Source organism: Aethalodelphis obliquidens, unplaced genomic scaffold (genome assembly GCF_003676395.1).
Source record: "Aethalodelphis obliquidens isolate GAN/ISIS:26980383/991018 unplaced genomic scaffold, ASM367639v1 scaffold20, whole genome shotgun sequence".
NCBI lineage: Eukaryota > Metazoa > Chordata > Mammalia > Artiodactyla > Delphinidae > Aethalodelphis > Aethalodelphis obliquidens.
The window spans coordinates 16,990,582-17,012,399 of NW_020837964.1; the positions used below are offsets into that span (position 1 = coordinate 16,990,582).

Below are 21,818 nucleotides of genomic sequence, written 5' to 3' on the forward strand. Positions count from 1 at the left end.
ATATAAAAAGAGCATAAGAAAAGAAGCATAAGAGAAAAAATCACTCCTAAACGGAAAACACTGGGATAATTATCATTAAGATGTTGGTAAATACAGACTTTCTAGACTTCCATCTTTTATGTCTCCAATTCTTTAAAAAGTCCTCTCCCCCCAAAATCCATTTTAAAAAGCTGCAATATAAGCCCATTACAAGCATACACCATAATTTAGGCAACTATTCTTTCACTGTTGAATAGATTGCTTCCAACTTTTGGCTCGGGGAAAATGACCACAAATGTATATAGTATCTGCATGCATTTCTGAGTATTCTTCCAAAGGATATGAACATTTTTTAAAGTTCTTAAAACTGCTCAGTTCCTTTCTAAACCCATGTAGACACCTATCAGCACTATAGGAATATATCCATTTCACCAAACACTGCATAGCACTGAGTACTATGTTTTTTTCACCCTTTGCAAATCATGTAGGTAAAAAAAAAATAGTATAAAGATAATAGCTAAGAGTTAATGAGCACTTATTACAGATCCTGTGGTATGCACACATTATCTAACCCAATCCTTACAATGAGGCAGGAAATACATCATCATTCCATTTCACCCAGGAGGAAACAAGCTTGGGGAAGCTAGGTCATTGCCCCAGGCTACACATCCAGGGAGCTTCGAACCACAATGTGCACCCGGCAGCCTGACTCCACACCATGCTATATGCCATTTCCAGACTTTGCTTATTTGTTCTAATGCTTTTCTTCAATTACTAGCCAGATTGAATAGTTTTTCCATGTACTTGTTAACCATCTGCATTTCCTCTTCTGTTCATTTCCTTCATGTGGCAGCATTTCTGATGCTTACACGGCACCAGCAAGCGAGGGGCTCAGCACCAACTAAGCAAGCATACGCCCAGGGCTGGGTGCTAGACAAGCTCCTTTTGTAGCACTTATCAGCCATGGTGGAAACTCCAGATCACTAGGACAAAACCCATCTGGATGTTTTCTATCCTATGCCCCAAATCAGAGCATGTAACTGACGTTCCTTACCCATGATGACAAGACTGCCTGAACCTGAGTTCCCATCAAGAGTTAGCAAACCTCTCCCTCCTAGACCCTTCTGAGGGATGACAGTCCTATAAGGGTCCACAACTTGGCAAAGGGCAAAGCCACCTCTGATTGTTTTTTAGCAATACGTGTCTTCTCCAGGACCAAAAGAACACTAGAGAGAAAGTCAAGGAACAACAGCAACAAAAGCTGTCGTGAAGATTAAGAAGCAACAAGAGTTGGTACTAGGAAAAAAGGTCGTAGAGCTGGGAAATGTGGCCCAGAGTGGGAAAATGAAAATACTACACACATAGACCAAGGTTAACTGAGGCCACCTGGTGGTGTGAGCGCAGATCTGCAGGCAGACCCTTAAATGTAAAAATATAGATAAAAATAGGGACTAGTTATATAGAGTCCTACCATTTTGAGCTAGACAGTTTCTTTGAAATCAACAAGTTCAAACCCTTTATTTAATAGTTGGGCAAACTAAGATCCAGGGAAGTGAGACATATCCAAAATCACGGAGCTAGTCAAAGGCAGTGCTAAGCCTGGAACCAAGCCTCCCAGCTCCCGGGCTGATTCTTTGAACCCTTCCATCAAATTTCCCTTTTGGTCCTTGTTTTTTTAGTATCTACTTTTAAAAAAATTTTTTTTTGATATAATTTCAGACATTTAGAAAAACTGCAAGACTAATACAAAGATTTCTTATAAACCCTTCACCGGGGACTTCCCTGGTGGTACAGTGGTAGAGAATCCCCTTACCAACTCAGGGGATGCGGGTTCAATCCCTGGTCGGGGAAGTAAGATCCCACAAGCTATGGGGCAACTAAGCCCGTGCGCCACAACTACTGAGCCCACGCGTCTCAATTAGAGACAGAAAACCTGCACGACACGACTAGAGAGAAGCCCACGTGCCACAACAAAAGATCTCACATGCCACAAAGAAGACCCAACGCAGCCAAATAAATAAATAAATAAATAAAATAATTTGATTAAAAAAACCCTTCACCCAAAGTCACCAAATATTAACTTTCTACGCTACTTGCTTTATTACTTTCTCTTTTTCTCTCCCTAAATACTTCAGTGTGTCTTTTCTAAGAACTAAGACATTTTCTAACGTTACCATAGTATAAATATCAACACTGGGAAATTCAACATTCTTTAATACTATTATCTAAGGTACAGACCTTATTCAAATTTTGCCAATTACCCTATCAATGTCCATTATAGCAAAAGAGAAAAGATTTTTTTCTAGTCTGGACTCAATCTAAGATCACATGGTGCAGTTAGTAGTTTTTTGTGAAGTTTCCAATTTACATAAAAATTGAAAGAATAGAATAAATAATTGCACATTATTTACTAACTGCTATCATTTTGCCACATATGCTTTTCTGTCTCTCTCTCAGCGTCTATCATCAATATTACCCAGAGAACTTCCGCAATAATAAAAATATTCTACACCAGCGCTCTCCAATACATTGCCATGAGATACATGTGGCTATAAAGCACTTGAAATATGGCTAGTGAGACTGAGGACTGGAGCTTTAAATTTTATTTAATTTTAATGTAAATAGTTCTATGTGGCTATACTTGCTACCCTATTGGATAGCACAGGACCCAGATATATATATGACATCTGTATTTAAAAAAAAAGTTAGTTGGAGATATCATGACAGATCGGCCCTGATTACTTTCAGAATGCAATTCCAAACAATAAGGGCATTCTTCCACCTACCACACCACCATTATTATACCTAAAAAAAAAATGTATAGTCACTCCTTCCATCATTTGATACCCATTCCATATTCAAATTTTCCCAGTTGTTCCCAACTTTTTTTTTTAATATTTATTTATTTGATTGTGCCAGGATTTAGTTGCGGCTCTCCAGCTCTGTAGTTGTGGCACGCGGGCTTCTTAGTTGTGGCATGCCAACTCTTAACTGTGGCATGCATGTGGGATCTAGTTCCCTGACCAGGGATCGAATCCATGCCCTCTGCATTGGGAGCACAGAGTCATAACCACTGCGCCACCAGGGAAGTCCCCCAAACATTTTTATAGCTGTTTTTCTCCCAACCCAGGATCCAATCAAGATGAACAAACTGTACATGTGGGATCTTCCCGGACCGGGCACGAACCCGCGTCCCCTGCATCGGCAGGCGGACTCTCAACCACTGTGCCACCAGGGAAGCCCCATGACAATGATTTTTAAAGACTTCCTTCCACCAGCTGTCTTATAGAATGCTAAATCCTGCATTTTTCTGATTGTTTCCTCATGGTTAGATTTACAGTGAACATTTTTGTCAAGAATACTAACTACACAGGTTAGGTTGTATACTTCTTACTGTACACACCAGGCCATCCTCCTACTGGGGATACTAATTTTGATCCCATGGTTAATGTGGGGTTTGCCAGGTCACTCCACTGTAAAGATACATTTTCCCCGCAGTAATTTATAATTAATAAGTGGGGTGATATTTTCAATGTTTCTTGTTCTTAAAAGACAAGCCAGGGCTTCCCTGGTGGCGCAGTGGTTGAGAGTCCGCCTGCCGATGCAGGGGACACGGGTTCGTGCCCCAGTCCGGGAAGATCCCACATGCCGCGGAGCGGCTAGGCCCGTGAGCCATGGCCGCTGAGCCTGTGCGTCCGGAGCCTGTGCTCCGCAACGGGAGAGGGCACAACAGTGAGAGGCCCGCGTACCGCAAAAAAAAAAAAAAAGACAAGCCAAAATACAGGTCTCAAGTTTATCTAGAAAGTTTATTTACTATTTGATAAAATATAAATGTCAGTTTCTTATACATGGAGTCACATCTTCACATAGGATTTAGCTTTTAAAGTCAACAAATAAGGCAAAAAATCACATATTTCCAAAATTATACCCCTGAAAAGCTCTTAGGAAGGCAACAGAATAGAGTGTGGCATATTATCCTTCTATAGGTTCCAAACAGCCAGTTTTTTGCTTTGCTGTGCTGTGTTTTCAGTGTTCCTTCAGTTAAATATCAGATAAAATAGTTGGCTTACGTTTGAGGACCTTAGCGTGTTTAAAAAGTGTATTGTAAAACTCTAGGACTGGGGGAGAAGGATAAATTGGGAGATTGGGATTGACATATACACACTATTACTATATATAAAATAGATAACCAGGGCTCCCCTGGTGGCGCAGTGGTTAAGAATCCGCCTGCCAATGCAGGGGACACGGGTTCGAATCCTGGTCCAGGAAGATCCCATATGCCACAGAGCAACTAAGCCCGTGTGCCACAACTACTGAGCCTGCGCTCTAGAGCCAGAGAACCACAAGTACTGAGCCCACGTGCCACAACTACTGAAGCCCTCGTGCCTAGAGCCCATGCTCCGCAACAAGAGAAGCCACTGCAATGAGAAGCCCGTGCACCACAACGAAGAGTAGCCGCCGTTCGCCGCAACTAGAGAAAAGCCCGCGCGCAGCAACAAAGACCCGACGCAGCCAAAAAGATAAATAAATAAAATTAATTAATTTAAAAAATAAATACAATAGATAACTAATAAGGACCTACTGTATATAACACAGGGAACCCTACTCAATATTCCTTAATGACCTATATGGGAAAAGAATCTTAAAAAGAGTGGATATATGCATACGCATAACTGATTCACTTTACCATACACCTGAAACTAACACAACATTGTAAATCAACTATACTCCAATAAAAATTTTTAAAGATAAAAAATAAAAAAATAAATCTCTAGGACTGCACTAGAAGAGGCACAGGGAACTGAGGCAGAGAGGGGACAGCATAGCAACAGCTCCCAAATTACACCAGAGGCTCTATCCACAAAATGCACAGGAGGAAGAACCACCCACACTGTTTAAATGGTTGCTTCTCTCCTCTTTCTCCCCCACCATTTTCCTGGATGGTATTATCAACTCCCTATAGCTTAAGTGCATATATAACGAGGTGCACCTGTATTATCAAGTTAGCTCTCTCCACACTAGTGAGAAAATACACATCAGGGAAAGGCAAGAGAGAAACCTTTAGAAGTCAGAGTGTGTTCCTGAATAACATGGTCCCAAAACAGGGACCTCAGGATATCACCAGTTTCCATGGGCAGGCTTCTGTTCTGACCTAGCCCTGCTAATTATTAGATAGGCAGTAAAGGCTGTAGTCTCGAGTTCAAAACCCTACCAGTTCACTCTATTCCTTCTCCCTTCTCAAAAGGGCTGGAGCAGCCATGAGACACCAAGAAAAGTAATTAAAATATATGAAGACTATAAAAAAAATCAATAACTCAATAAGAAACAGGCAAAAAATAGACACAGGCAACCCACAGAAAAGGAAATACAGATTTACTTAAACATATGATAAGACACTAAACATCACTTATCATTTAATGAGAAGTAAAACTATGCTGAGAGCACAATTTTTTTTAACCAACCAGACTGGCAAAGATAAAAAAAAAAAAAATCTGACAACATATCATGTTGGTAAAGGTGTGGGGACTACAGCCGTACCACCCTGAATGCCCCCAAACTCGGAAGCTAAGCAGGATTGGGCCTGGGTAGTACTTGGATGGGAGACCGCTTGGCAATACCAGGTGCTGTAGGCTTAAAAAAAAAAAAAAAAAGATGACGTGGGGAAAGGAGCACTCATTGATAACAACAGGTTCCCTCCAGGCGAGGGAACTGGGGAGCTGCAGGAATGGAAACAACTGTAAACTATGTGAGTGCATGAAATAAATGAATAACATTTCCATTTTTCAAACAATAATATAAAAATTTGGACCAAAGATACAATTTTGTCTCCCAATGATCATGCTGAGAGGCCTGAGCCCAGATACTGAATGCCACTCCTCTCTCCCCGAGCATCTTGTGGTCCCGTGACTCCTCCTCCTAAAGCTACTGGAGCAGCAGGCTTTCATCCGTGTGATATTTACTGAGGCCTCACTATGTGTCAGGCACTGTTCTAGGCTTTGGGGCATCAACAGTAAGCAAAACAGACAAAAACCCCTGTTCTCGTGGGGCTTACATTCTACGGAAAGAGACAGTGAATAAATGAAATAGATTCCAATAGGTCAAACATTAAATAGTGACAGGGGCTGATAAGAAAAAGATAAGGTGATGAAGGGGAGAGACATGAGGGAATCAGGGTAGGGAGCCTTTAGATGGGGGAATCAGGGAAGGCCTCGTTGAAGAGAGTGACTTTGGGGTAAAAACCTGCAGAAAGTAAGGAAGCAGACCAGGTAGATAACTCAGCCAAAAGAGCATTTCATTCAGTGGGAACAGCAAGTGCAAAGGCCCAGGGGTGGGAGTGTACCGGTAGAGGCAATGAATAGCACGGGAGGTCCATGTGGACCTGTGCATCTAGCCAAAGAGGAGTAAATGTGGAACAGGAAATGAGAAATGGAAGGGGTCATATCACGTGGGATCTTCAGCTTGTATGCGGAGTGAGATAGACAGTCCTTGATGTGTTTGAGCAGAGAAGTGACAAGAGCTGGCTTACACTGTAACAAGATCACTGGCTGCTGTGCGATAAACAGAATGAAGCGGGGCAAAGGGCAGAAGTAGGAAGCCAGGTTAGGAGGGTACCGCCTTAATCTAGGGCAGAGATGATGCCAGCTGGTGGGTCAGCAGGGGTGGTGAGAAGTGGCTGAACGCTGCCCACATTTTGAATGTAGACAAAACCAGATTTGCTGAATACAGGATATTGAGGAAAAAAAAAAAATCAGGTCAGTTCCAGGCATGTCACATTTTAGACGTTTACTAAGCCTTCAAGTGGAGATGCCAAGTGGGCTATTGGATATACAAACCTGGAGTTCAGAGACAAGGCCAGGCTGGAGATACAAATGTGGCAGTGATCCTACTATTTGGTGGCATTTAAAGTGATAAGGTTTGGATGAGCTCACCAAGGGAATGAGCGTAGATAGAAAAGAGCCCTGGAGAAGGAAGGATTTGCCATTTTATATAATTCTTTCCAAAAGTTCTTTTTTTCCCCCTCCTCTTCAAAAACTCCAGCTATAATATGACAACCCTATAAGAATGAATAGTTATGCTCATAAGCCAAAGTGTGGTATAATTCCACCTCTTTCCCAAAGATGGGGCTGGACCTGAAATGACAAACTTCACACAGTGCCACTCACCTTTCAGAATAAGCTGAGACTTCTCAAAAGGCAGGGCGACCCCTGCCCGGCTGGAGCTGGCAGATGCCATGTCATCACCAGGAAACTGAAAGACAAACAAAGCAGCAGGTTTAGAGGATATCTGATAAGAGACTGAGGAACTGAACCCAATTTTAATATCTAAGTCTAAAGAGATAGAAGCAAGAAAATATAAACATCCAGGACTTCTCTAGTGGTGCAGTGGTTAGGAATCCACCTGCCAATGCAGGGGACACGGGTTAAAGCCCTGGTCCGGGAAGATCCCACATGCCACGGAGCAACTAATAAGCCCGTGTGCCACAAATACTGAGCCCGTGTGCCACAACTACTGAAGCCCACACGCCTAGAGCCCGTGCTCCTCAACAAGAGGAGCCACCGCGATGAGAAGTACATGCACAGCAACAAAGAGTAGCCCCCTTCACCGCAACTAGAGAAAGCCCACGCGCAGCAACAAAGACCCAACACAGCCAAAAATAAATAAATAAAATTTATTTTTAAAAAAAGAAAATATAAACATCTAAGCAACTGCAGCCACGCTGCTTCAGGCAGAGTGATGTCTGTCTCATAATGACTACTGAATCTGGGTAGGACTTGGATGGGCTAAGGACACAGCACTGCTATATCAACCTCTTAAGGATGGAGAGCCTAAAATAATATCTCCAAAAAGAAAGTCACAGTTCAACAATTTTTTAAAAAGTAAGGACCTTCCCGGCAGTCCAGTGGTTAAGATCCTGAACTTCCACTGGAGGGGGCACGGGTTCAATCCCTGGTCGGGGAACTAAGATCCCAAATGCCTCATGGTGTGGCCAAAAAATAAATAAATAAAATTTTTAAACATTAAAAAAATTCTAAAGTAATATTAAACCAATTTTTTAAATGGACAGAAAATTTTAATAAAAGTTTCTCCAAGAAGATATACCAGTAAATGTGTTTATTGGCCAAGGAAATGACAGACCAGGATTCAATCTACATCTTCTGATTCCAAAGCCCAACATTCATCCAGTCGACTACTCTGCTATCACCTGGATGTGCACATGGGCCTGGCCAACAAAGCACATGAAATAATTTTTGATGGACCTCATTAGCCATAAGGCATCCCTGTCACTCCATCTTGGCTAGAAGCAGAAGTCTATCTTGCATTTTGAGTGGATCTTTTACTCATACATAATTGTGTAACATCGTCATTTGGAAAATATTTGGTTCACTGAGTTCTATAGATATTCCAAATGTTGACCCATTTCATTATACCCTATCCAAAATATCACATTTGTGAATGTCACCACTGATCTCATCAGACAAGTTTTTGAGTATTGGGAAGCTGTCAAGCTCTTTGTGGTAGATGGAAGTCTTCCAAATTTCTAATTTTCACTTAAAAACTCATATTCTATCATTGGCAACAAGCACTATCAGTTGTTTTCCTTGAAGTGACAGGCTTACTTCATTCATCTTCAGGAAAATGTCTGCCAAACACCCAAATCTATTAACGCTAGTTTATCTGTTGATTTTTTTTTTTAAGTAAAAATGGTATTTCATGAAAAAAGCAACTATGTAATACAGCTTTTAATTCAGTCATACAAGTGCTTTTTCTCAGCACAATTATACTTCAGTATGCAGGAGAACCTCAGGTCCTCTTTGCGCATTGACAATACTGAGCTTCTGATACTCGCCCTCAATCCTGTTCCACATCTCAGTTAATGACAACTCCCTCCATCCAGTGGCTCAGACCAAAATTCTGGGGCTCATTCGTGCTTCCCCTTTCCCTCTCACACCCCACATTCAACCCATCAATAAATCCTATTGATTCTACCTTTAAAATATTTCCAAGCTCAAACATTTCTCTCCATCTGCACTGTCACTGCCTTGCTCCAAACACCATCATCTCTTAGCTGGGTTATTGTTTTTCCTGCTTCTGCTCTCTGTCCCCTTCAATCCAATTTCTACGTTCAGCAAGAGTCCTGTCTTTTAATATGTAATCAGATCATATCACTGTGCTATTCAAAAACTGGAAGCTATCCAGGGGCTTCCCATCTACCTCAAAGTCCTTGTAATGACCTTAGAGGGACGGCGTGATACACTACCACACACCTCTCTGACCTGGCCTCCCATTTCTTTCCCCTCTCCCTACCTTCCCCATGGGCCTCCTCGCTGTTGCTTGAACATGCCAGCCACGTTCCCCCATCAGACTTCTACCTCTCTGTCTAGAATTCTCTTTTCCCAACTGTCCACATATACAGCTTATTCCTTCACTGCCTTCAGGCATTAACTCAAATGTTGCTTTCTTAAGGGGCCTTCCCTGGCCACCCTGTCAACCTCACCTCTCCACACACACTGTACCCATCCTTCCCTAGTTTACATTTCTGCCTTAGCATTTATCACTGACACGGTTCATAGTGTATTGATTTCTTGTGTGTACTGTCTCCCTCCTCTAGAAGGTAAGCTCCATGAGGGCTGAGATGTGTGTCCCCCTCTTAGCCCTGTAGCCTACTATCTGGAATAGTGCCTTGCTCCTAGTAAGAACTCTATATTTATTGAATGAATGAAGAGGTGCATCAACTTTCTGAAATTCAAAAGGATAATGTTTTGACTCCCTTGAAGTTTTTTTGGTAAAGCAATAAACATATCAACTCTTTTACCCATCAGATTAGCAAGAGATCAGAAGTCTGACAATAGTGTTGCTGAGAAGTCTCACAGGCTTCTGGAAGCAGTGCAAGTTAGACGGTACCTGGCAACCTCCGATAGAGTTAAAGATGCATATATTGTAGTTCCCAGCATTCCACTCCTAGGTATTTGCCAATAAAGATGCATATATTGTACTTCCCAGGATTCCACTCCTAGATATTTGCCAGGGGAAAATCTTCCAACAAATGCAGAAGCAACCGTGTTCAAAATGTTCATCATGGCAATGTTTATAACAGCAAAAATTTATAAATAACCTAAATGTCCATCAATGAGGGAATGCATAAATTGTGAAATAGTTATAAAATGGGATGCCATATAGTTCTTGAAATGTATGAATTCAACTGATATGTACAAACCCCAAACTATAATACTAGAACTAAAAAAAAAAAAAAAAAGCAAGTGATAGCTTAAGTGTAGGGCAGTGCCATTGGTATACACTTGAACTTTCACAAAACAATTGTATCTACTGTTGTGGACACACATAAATGGTATGAAAGTATAGAAGCATGGATGGGAAGGAACCACACCAAGTTCAGGACAGAAGTTACCTCTGGGGTAGCGGAAGAGGGAGCAGGGGAACTGGAGTGAACAGAGAGACCAAGGGAACTTCGACTGTATCTGCAACATTTCATGTTTTAAAGGAAGAAGTTCTGAAGCAAATATGGCAAAATGCTACTATTCATTAAATCCAGATGGTGGTTTTTATGACTGCTTGTTATCTTATTCTCTGAACCACTTCATATGTTTGATCTTTTTCATAACTTAACAATAGTTTTAAAGGGGATAAAAAGATGATATCTTGAGTAATGAAGGAAAGATTAATGATTGTAAATTAAGCCTCGGGGCTTTTAGTAACAGGTTAAAGCACTAAAAGCTGGAAATCCATTATTTATAGACTTTAAAAAGAAAACAATTTTAAAATGTTTACATCTACTGGGACTCATTCTAAGGGTAGAAGCAACTTGACTAAGGGTAGTTTTTAAACTAGCTTGTTCTCCCTGAGCTTTAACTGTTTTTAGCCTTTGCTATGAACTAGAGAGAATTCTGGAGAATGAAACGCAAAGCCCTCGCATGGCCTGTTACATGGGAGAAAGACCAAACCTTTCGATCTATACTTCGTGGCTCCAAAACAAAACCAATCAGATAAATTCCAGAGGTGGCTCAGAACAAAACCAACAGGGAAAGTAGTAGAAATAGAGTAGATAAGACTACCATGTTTTCTTCCTCCCATGTCTTTCATAATTACAGGCCACTGTTTACTAACAATAGCCCATGTTATTTATGCACAGCTTTGTCTCCAGATCCATTAGCAAGATACCACCCTGACACTACAAGGTAGGTATCTTTTCTTTTCTTTTTTCTAAATAAATTTATTTATTTTATTTATTTATTTTTTTGGCTGTGTTGGGTCTTCCTTGTTGCGCACCAGCTTTCTCTAGTTGCGGCGAGCGGGGGCTACTCTTTCGTTGCGGTGTGCGGGCTTCTCATTGTAGTGTCTTCTCTTGTTGCAGAGCACGGGCTCTAGGCGCATGGGCTTCAGTAGTTGTGGCCTGCGGGCTCAGTAGTTGTGGCGCACGGGCTTAGCTGTTCCACAGCATGTGGAATCTTCCGGGACCAGGGCTCGAACCCGTGTCCCCTGCATTGGCAGGCAGATTCTTAACCACTGCACCACCAGGGAAGTCTGGCAGGCGGATTCTTAACCACTATGCCACCAGGGAAGCCCCAAGGTAGGTATCTTGAATTGAACCTTTGCAATCCATGTATAAAGACAAATAACCATTACTGTTGAAGGGAAAGTACCCCAAAGTACCTATAATTTCTGTCTCAGGGCCCCATATTGGACAGGATTTCCAATGGGCATGAGGTCCAAACTCCTACTAGCCACTTTAGGAAGCTTATGAAACCTGAGACCCAGATTTTACTCTACACCTGTCTCAGCAACACAAATAGATGACTCTGTACATGCACTCAAGTAATTTTTTCCCCTGCTAATAGTGATGAGAAGTGTTTGCATTCAAATCACTTCCACAAAAACTGAGTTAGCATAAGCCTGGGGCAGGCAGGGGGAGGAGGGAGAACATGTTTAAAACATCACCAAAGGTTATAGATGCTCAATGAATTTCATTATTCAAGGAAGTCATGGATTTATCAGGAGAAAAAGGGGGAAGCCAGAACTAAGTGTGGTAGATCTACCCAAATTTCTTGAAAAAAAAAACAAAAACATTATCCTCTGAACTTAACCTCTATGTAAATCTCGACAAGCACTTTTTAAAATAAAATATAAAATAACAGAGTAGAAAATATTAAAGTACACCATACATAAAGGAAAGTATTATTTCATAAAAAGTTTGTTCAGATAAATGTACATTTACATCTTCATGTATATTGGGTCATGATATAAAATATGTATATGTCTTACTAAAGATTATAGTCAAAACCTCTTGAGAACAACTGCTCTACAACAATCCTATCTTACTTAGGGTTTTGGATTAGAGAGACACAAACACTAAGCAAATAGACAAACACTAGATTGGGGACTAACTAGTCACTCAGAGAAATGCCATCGGTTTATTATTATCATTTTAGGTCTGAGAAATTTTCCCACATCTATGTAAAACAGTATTTATTCAATCATTCAATACATACTGAGCATTTATTCTGTACCTTATACTGTTTTTGGTGCTAATGATACATCAATGAATAAAACATTTAAAAAAAATTCCTACCCTATAAGAGTCTCCTGGTAAAGAGCCAAGAATGCTCCTGGCTCTGGCAGGGGGATGGGAAAAGTAACCATTGTGCTGTATGCCCAGAGTGTTCTCTAACAGCAGCCTTCACTCCAGGAAAAGGACTCTACCAGGACTTATCCCAACTGCGGGGGAGGAAATTTCCCTGAGGCCCCCTCTAGACTTCTTATCGCACTGAGAAAGGAAAACAGTTCATAAACACTTGTAAAGGTCACAGTCCAGGGACAGAGACCCCCTAAAAGACTGAGATTTAATCATAAAATTATAAAATGCTTTCCCTCACCCACACTCTGCCACCATATCGAGGGTCCAATAAAATAACAGTGGATTACAGCTGAAAGAGCTAAAAGGTGTATACTCTATTTAAGAAAGAGTTCTTAGGGAAGACCAGAGATTACAGGGGAGACAAAAACAAGGATACTAGCATAATTTGAGGCCTCTGGTACCTACAATTACATCAATCATTAAACACAAGCCAACTCCTAGCCAGATTACACAAAACTCCCAACTAGATAAAGGCCTATTCACCTCAGTTCCTATTACTTAATACATCCTGCCTGGCTTTCAGTTAGAAATTATAAGTTATGCTAAAACGTAAGAAAAAATAGTGTGAAGAGACAAAGCAAGCATCAGAATTAGACTCAGATATGACAGACTTTGGAATTATCAGACAGGGAATTTTAAATAACTATGATTAATATGTTAAGTGCTCTAATGGAAAAAGTAGACAACATATAAAAACAGATGGCTAATGTAAGCAGAGACATGGAAACTCTAAGAAAGAATCAAAAGAAAATGCAGAACATGGTAACAAAAATGAAGAACGCCTTGATGGGCCCATGAGTAGACTGGATGTGGCTGAGGAAAGAATCAGTAAGCTTGAAAATATATTAACAGAAACGTCCCAAACTAAAATGCAAAGAGAAAAAAAGAATTAAAAAAAAAAGAAAATACAGAACTGCCAAGAACTGTGGGACAATTTCAAAAGGTACAAAATACACATGACTGGAATATCAGAAGAGAGAACAGAGCAAAAGAAATATCTGAAGTAATATGGTCAACAATTTCCCAAAATTAACGACATAACACCAAATAATAGATCCAGGAAGCTCACAGAACATCAAGCAGGATGAATACAAAAATCAAAAAATAAACTTAAAAAAGAAGCAAGGACAGAGTGCAGTGAAATATTTAAAGTGTTAAAAGAAAAAACCCGGGACTTCCCTGGTGGTCCAGTGGTAAAGACTCCGCGCTCCCAATGCAGGAGGCCTGGGTTTGATCCCTGGTCAGGAAACTAGATCCCACATGCACACTGCAACTAAAGATCCTACATGCCACAACCAAAGATCCCGCACGCCGCAACGAAGATCCCGAGTGCCACAACTAAGACCTGGTGCAGCCAAATAAATAAATAAATATTTTTAAAAAGAAAAAAGAAAAAACCCACCAACCCAGAATTTTGTATCCAATGAAGTTACCCTTTAAAAGTGAAGGAGAAAAAAAGACTTTCTCAAACAAAAACCTGCCCTGCACGAAATGTTGAAAAGAAGTTCCTCAGAAAGAAGGAAAATGATATAGGTCAGAAACTTCTACCTACACAAAGAAAAGAGCATGGCAGAAGGAATAAATGAAGCTCCAACCACTGGCTTCTTTATACAGTAAAAGACTAATGCTTAGGGGAAGGGCATATGTGGGAAGCGGATGCCAAATAGGGAACAGACAAGAGAACTAGAGAGGTGATGAGAGGTATGGGGAAACACCATGCAGTGAAAGAACACAGGAATTTGGGAGGGGGTTGGAAGTAGAAATGTTGAACATTGTGGACAAGGCAAGTCTCACTGAGAAGGTGACTTCTGAGCAAAGATCTGACGCAGGAGAAGGAGGGAACTGAGGATATCTGTGTTAGAACATTCCAGGCAGATAAAAGGGCAAGAGCTAAAGCTCTTGAGATGGTTGCATGTCTTGAAAGTGTAAGGAACGAAAGGGGGCCAGCGCACGGCTGGAGGGCAGTGAAAGAGGAGGAGGAAGATAGTGATAAGAGATGCACCTGGAGAATTCCCTGGCAGTCCAGAGGTTAGGACCCTGTGCTTTCACTGCAGGGGCCATGGCTTGGATCCCACAAGCCACATGGTGCAGCCAAAAATTTAAAAAATTAAGAAAAAAAAAAGATGCAACTGAACTTATCCTGTTAGGTAAAATCATCCTTAATGAAATATGAAACGCCTTGGAGCAGTGGTCCTCAATTCTTTCTACACATTTGAATACCTGGAGAGCAATAAAAACAAAATGAAACAAAAAAAAACCCCACTGACAACCAAACCCTAACCTCAGAGATTCTCATTGGATTGGTCTGGAGTGGGCCGGGGACAGCTGTGTTATTTAAAAGCTACCCAAATGATTCCAAAGTGAAGTTGTGGTGAGAACCACTGGATCAGTGTTACTGAATCAGCTGAGGCTTCAACTAATTTGACTGCACTGAAAGTAGGACTTTACCTCTATCAGAAGGCTCAAGGTTAAACTAAAATTATGTCCCAAAATTGCAAATGAAAAAGTTGGGGGAACTTCCTGGTGGTCCAGTGGTTAAGAATCCGCCTTCCAATGCACTGGATGCGGCTTCAATCCCTGGTCGGGGAACTGAGATCCCACATGCCGCAGGGCAAATGAGCCCACGTGCCACAACTACTGAGTTCTTGCGCCGCAACTACAGAGCCCACATGCTCTGGAGCCTGCACGCCACAACTACAGAGCCCGCATGCCACAACTACTGAGTCCACACGCCACAACTAGAGAGCCTGCATGCCACTCTGAGCCCGCACACTCTGGAGCCCGCATACCACAACTAGAGAGAGGCCCGCAAATGAAGAGCTGGCACGCTGCAACAAAAGATTCCACTTGCCACAACTAAGACCCAACGCAGCCAAAAAAAAAGAAAAAGAAAAAGTGGGGTGATATGTAACTCTAGGAACAGAATACAGTGGAGGAGCTGTTCCAGGAGTGGTTCCAAGGAGACTAAGTATTGCACCACCTTCCTTGATGCCAACTTTTCCCACAGAGAGTCTTCCAGGGGCTCTCAATGAACATGACAGATTAAACACCTATATTTATCTCTGCTCCCTTCTCAAACCCCAACAAAATGTCAGGAAAGAAACACAAAGAATGTAAACCCACTAAAAAAGAATGGAAAAGGAAACAACAGAGATGGCAGCAACATTTTGGAAAGTGGCAAGTGAGTCAAAACTGAAATCTAACTGCCTGCGATGGGGGAAGTGGGGTTAAAAACAAGAGGGCTGGTAAAAACCTGCATGGAAAAGAGTGCCAGACTCCAGTCCCCACCCACTTCAGCTAGGCACTCATCCCTCCCTAATCCCAAACAGAGAGTTAAATTTTAATCTCTGGATAGGTTAAATCAGACCTGAGAACTTAAGGCATGGTTGAGAGTAGGGATAAGGCACCATATTGATCCAGGGAGATAAGAGAAAGTCTATATCATGAACTATGAGAGGTTTCCCCATCCCCACTTACCTTCCCTCATTTGGGTCCTAGCACGCTTAAGCATACACAACTGTGGAGAGACTCAGACATAAAAGCCAAATATCAAAACAAAGAGGAAAAAAAAGAACTCATTGGATAAGCTGATCCTCAAATTCATAAGGAAATGCAAAAGACCCAGAATAGCCAAAATATCTTGAAGAATAAAGTCGGAGGCTTCACACTTGCTAATCTCAAAATTTACTACAAAGCCACAGTAATCAAGACCGTGTGGTACTGGTATAAGGAAAGACATACAGAGCAATGGTATAGAACTAAGAGTCCAGATACAAACCTGTTGCAGGAAGGCGGACCCCTTCCAGGGCCCGAGAGAGGGCTCTTGTCTCACACTCGGAAATGAATTGTCCAAGGAGAAACAAGTGCTGACAAAGCAAGAGACTTTATTGGGAAGGGGCGACCGGGTGCACAGCAGCAGGGTAAGGGAACCCAGTAGAACTGCTCTGCCACATGGTTCACAGTCTCAGGTTTTATGGTGATGGGGTTAGTGTCCAGGTTATCTCTGGCCAATCACTCTGACTCAGGGTCCTTCCTAGTGGCACACACATCGCCCAGCCAAGATGGATTTCAGTGAAAAGGAAGAATCCTTCTCACTAGAATCCAGAAGAGAGGTTGATAGGACATATGGACTGGAGTCTCCTCTCTCTTTTTGACCGGTTGCTGGTAGCTTGTTAGTTCCGTGTTTCTTACCAGGACCTCCTATCGTAAGATAACTCAGGCAAGTGGTTACTACTGTGCCTGGCCAGGGTGGGCAGTTTCAGTCAGCAGTTCCCTTAACAATTCCACACTGATGTTCAAGTGATTTTAGACACAAGTGCAAGATACAGTAAGTCCCCTACATACAAACGAATTCTGTTCCGAGAGCATGTTCGTAAGTCCAATTTGTTCATAAGTCCAACAAAGTTAGCCTAGGTACCCAACTAACACAATCAGCTACATAGTACTGTACTGTAATAGGTTTATAATACTTTCCACACAAATAATACATAAAAAACAAACAGACACAAAAAATAAAGAAAACATTTTTAATCTTACAGTACAGTAATCTTACAGACAGACACGTGAACTAACTTACATGACTGGACATGCAAACGCATGTTTGCATCTTTGAAAGTTCGCAACTTGAAGGTTCGTATGTAGGGGACTTACTGTAATTCAATGGGAAAAGAACAATAGTCTTTTCAACATATGGTGCTGGGGCAACTGGATATGCATGTGTAAAGGAAGGAAGTTGGACCCCTCCCTCAGACCTTAGACAAAAATGAACTCAAAATGGATCAAAGACCAAAATATAGGAGCAACTATAGAAGAAACTATTGGTGTAAATCTTCATGACTTTATCTTTTTTTAATTTTATCGAAATATAATTAATTCCATGACTTTATATTAAGAGATGGTTTCTTAGATATGATAGGAGAAACACAAACAATGGAAGAAAAACTAGATAAATTCAACTTCATCAAAAATTTAAAATGGTGCTTCCCTGGTGGCGCAGTGGTTGAGAGTCCGCCTGCCGATGCAGGGGACACGGGTTCGTGCCCCGGTCCGGGAAGTTCCCACATGCTGCGGAGCGGCTGGGCCCGTGAGCCATGGCCACTGAGCCTGCGCATCCGGAGCCTGTGCTCCACAACGGGAGAGGCCACAACAGTGAGAGGCCCGTGTAGCACAAAAAAAAAAAAAGGCAAAAGATTTAAACAGACATTTCTCCAAAGAAGATATACAAATAAACAATAAGCATATGAAAAGATGCTCAGACACCATTAATCACTAGAGAAATGGAAATTAAAACCACAATGAGATACCACTTCACACAAACCAAAATGGCCAAAATCAAAAAGCATACAATAATAAGCACAAGCGAGAACTTGGACAAATTGAACTCCTCATACACTGCAGGCAAGAAATGAAAAATGGTGAGCAGCTTTGGAAGAGTTTGTTCAAAAAGTTAAACACAGAATTACCATTAAGACCCAGCCATTCCATTTTTAGGTATACACCCAAACGAACTGAAATGTGTCCACACAAAAATTTGTACACAAATGTTCATAGCAGGATTATTTGTAGTAGTTACAAAGTGGAAACAACCCAAATGTTTATCAACTGATAAATGGATAAACAAAATGTAGTATATCCATAAAGTGGTATATTATTTGGCCATAAAAAGGAATGAAGTACTGTTTCATGCTGCAATATGGATGAACCTTGAAAACATTATGCTAAGTGAAAGAAGCCAGAACAAAAGACCCAATTATCATATTTCATTTATATGAACTACCTAGAATAAGTAAACCCACATAAACAGTAAGTAGATTAGTGGTTGTCCAGGGCAGAGGGTTGGGGGTCGGAGTGACCGTTAAGGAGTACACGTTTTCTTTTGGGTGATGAAAGTATTCTGGAATTGGATAGTGATGATGGTTGCACAACTTTGTAAAAAATACTAAAATCCACTGAGCTGAACATTTCAAACTGGTGAATTTTAAGGTATGTGAATTATATTTCAATTTTTTTAACTCATAGTTAAATGTAACCGTGGTCAGAGAAAACCTCAAAACAATTCAGAGAGATAAGAGAAAATGTTTCATCCATGAAACAAAAACAGAATGTAATTTTAAAGGAAGAAAGGAAGGGAGAGAGGGAAGTTGGTTGGTTGGTTGATTCAGAGAATAAGAAAATGCTCTTGGAAAGGACAGATCTCATAGCAGAAATGAAGTTGATAAAGTGAGGACATATTCTAAGAAATAGAACCAAAAGAAAAAGAAGATGGTAGATAGGAGAGAAAAGACTTTTTTTTTAATTCTTCCTTTTTGTTTTCTTTTTTTTTTTTTTGGCCATGCAGCTTACAGGATCTTAGTTCCCCGACCAGGGATCAAACCTGGGCCCACAGCATTGGAAGCTCGGAGTCCTAACCATTGGACCACCAGGGAATTCCCAAGACTTTTTTAAAATAGTAGATTCATTTAAAATGTCCAATGTCTGACTTAGTCCAGAAATAGAAAAGAGGACAAAAAGAAAGACAGCAAAGAAATGTTACAGATTTTTCTTAAGCTGAAGGATATACATTTCTAGACAGAAAGAACCTGAGTGCCCAGAACAATGAATGAAAAACAAAAACAAAAAAACACACTAAGACAAAACGTCATGAAAGTTCAGAACACGAGAACAAAGAGTATACACGCTTCCAGCCACATTTACAAAGAACAGGAATCAGAATGGCATCAGACTTCACAGTACTACTGGATGCTAGAAGACAATGCAATGCTTCACATTTCAGATAAAATTATTTCCAATTATTAAATAAAATGATTAATCCCAATTTATAATTAAAATTATTTCCAATCCAGAATTCCATAACCATCAGTCAAGCATGACAGGAAAACTGATATTTTCAGCTTTGTAACGTGTCAAAAAATTTGCTTCCAAAGCTCATTTTCTTAGGAAGCTACTGAAAGATACGCTCTAGGGGAGTAAATGAGAAAGTTGGAGGACAGTGTGTATTCACATGGGAGAGGCAAAAGGAATTCCCAGATTAACGATGAAGAGAAATCCCAAGGCATTACTGTCCATTAGCCTAGAGAGCAACCAGTCCAGATGAGAGAGTTCATAAGACGTGTCATCTTTAGATGAAAGAAAAAAACTGACAAAATAGATTAGATGAGGCATCTGATTGCACTGAAAGAAGTATTATTTTAGCTCTATCAGAATGTTTGGGGCTGAGGTAGTGACAGGTACACAGAAAATTATGCGAATGAAAAAATCAGGAAATAAACAACTCTAGTAAAAACAAAAGCTATTATGAGAAAGGAAATGTAATCCTAATACACAGTGTGGCTCAGCTGTGAATAATATTTATAATCAAAATAGCATGAACAATTTAATCAAAACTTGTGATATGGCTGTAATCAGAAGGTGGGGGTAGAAGAGTACATTTGTGGAGACTGGCCAGAAAGAGAGCTCAGCATCCATCCTCAGTGGTTAAAAGGCAACAGATAAAACTGACAAGCTAAGAAATGATGGTGTACGGATGCCATTTAGAGAAGCAGAAGTCTATACCAGAAAAGAGCTCAAAGAGTTAAAAAGCAATAGATAAGGGCTTCCCTGGTGGCACAGTGGTTGAGAGTCCGCCTGCTGATGCAGGGGACATGGGTTCGTGCCCCGGACCGGGAAGATCCCACATGCCGCAGAGCGGCTGGGCCCGTGAGCCGTGGCTGCTGAGCCTGCGCATCCGGAGGCTGTGCTCCTCAACGGGAGAGGCAACAAAAGAGAGAGGCCCCCGGACAAAAAAAAAAAAAAAAAAAAAAAAAAAAGCAATAGATAAAACTGACAAGCTACACTATTTACAATAGCCAAGACATGGAAGCAGCCTAAATGTCCATTGACAGATGAATGGATAAAGAAGATGTGGTACATATACACAATGGAACGTTACTCAGCCATAAAAAAAACGAAATAATGCCATTTGCAGCAACATGGATGGACCTAGAGATTATCATACTAAATGAAGTAAGTCAAACAGAGAAAGACAAATATCATATGATATCACTTACATATGGAATCTTTTAAAATGATATAAATGAACTTATTTACAAAACAGAAACAGACTCACAGAGATGGAAAACAAACATGGTTACCAAAGGGGAAAGGGCGACGGAGGGAAGGGATTAAATTAGGAGTTTGGGATTAGCAGATATAAACTACTATATACAAAATAGATAAACAACAAGGTCCTACTGTATAGCACAGAGAACTACATTCAATATCTTGTAATAAACTATAATGGAATATATATATGTGTGTGTATATATATAACTGAATCACTTTGCTGTACACCAGAAACTAATAGAACATTGTAAATCAACTATACTTCAATTAAAAAAAAAACTGACAAGCTAAGAAATGATGGTATAAGGATGCCATTTAGAGATGCAGAAGCCTATACCAGAAAAGAGCTCAATGAGTTAAAAGTCATTGACTCTACACAACAAGAACCAAGAACAAAAGGGAGTGAAACTAGGAAGTGCTGTTGCGTTATGAGCCGTGTAATGCTATTGGACTTTCTAAACTAAGTGCGTGTGTTATTTGGGGCATAAATAAAATTTAAATTCAAGAAAGGAAAAAGGGTCTCTTCAAATCAGGTCATACGATGATGTCCTTATTTAATTTTTACAAAAGCACCCAGTCTACATTTAATTAGTGTAGTGGGTTGAACTGTAGTCCCCAAAAGATATGCCTAGGTGCTTACCCTCTTGGAACCTGTAAATGTGACCTTATTTGGAAATAGATGTAATTACGTTAAAGCTCTCAAGATGAGACCATCCTTTAGGGTGGGCCCAGTGTCCTTATAGGAGACAGAAGAGAGAAGACACAGACACAGGGAAGAAGGCCATGAAGACTTGGACTGAAGAAATTCCCTGGGTGTCCAGAGGTTAGGACTCGGCACTTTCACAGCCATGGCCCGGGTTCAATCACTGGTCAGGGAACTAAGATCCCGCAAGCTGTGCGGCCAAAAAAAAAAAAAGACTGGGGCTGAGATTTGAGTCTCACAACCTCAAACCCACAAATGCCTAGAGCCACTACAAGAGGCAAAGCAGGATTTCTCCCCCAGTGCGCAGAAGGATCTCAGTTCTGCTGACACAGTTGACACTTTGATTTCAGGCCTCTGGCCTCCAGAACTATACAGCAACAAATT

The 21,818-nt window shown here is 40.9% G+C and overlaps 1 protein-coding gene and 1 pseudogene across 3 annotated transcripts in view; one reads left to right on the forward strand and one right to left on the reverse strand.

Annotated features, from left to right (window-relative positions):
• Nucleotides 1–21,818, reverse strand: part of WWP2 (WW domain containing E3 ubiquitin protein ligase 2) — a 145,721-nt gene that overhangs the window by 116,815 nt on the left and 7,088 nt on the right. For all 3 annotated transcript variants that reach the window (XM_027119422.1, XM_027119423.1, XM_027119424.1), the window contains exon 2: nt 7,143–7,227. In XM_027119422.1, coding sequence (XP_026975223.1) covers nt 7,143–7,212 — 70 coding nt within the window. In that variant the 5' untranslated portion in view covers nt 7,213–7,227. The remainder of the gene's footprint in view (nt 1–7,142; nt 7,228–21,818) is intronic.
• Nucleotides 5,504–5,612, forward strand: LOC113627403 (uncharacterized; annotated as a pseudogene).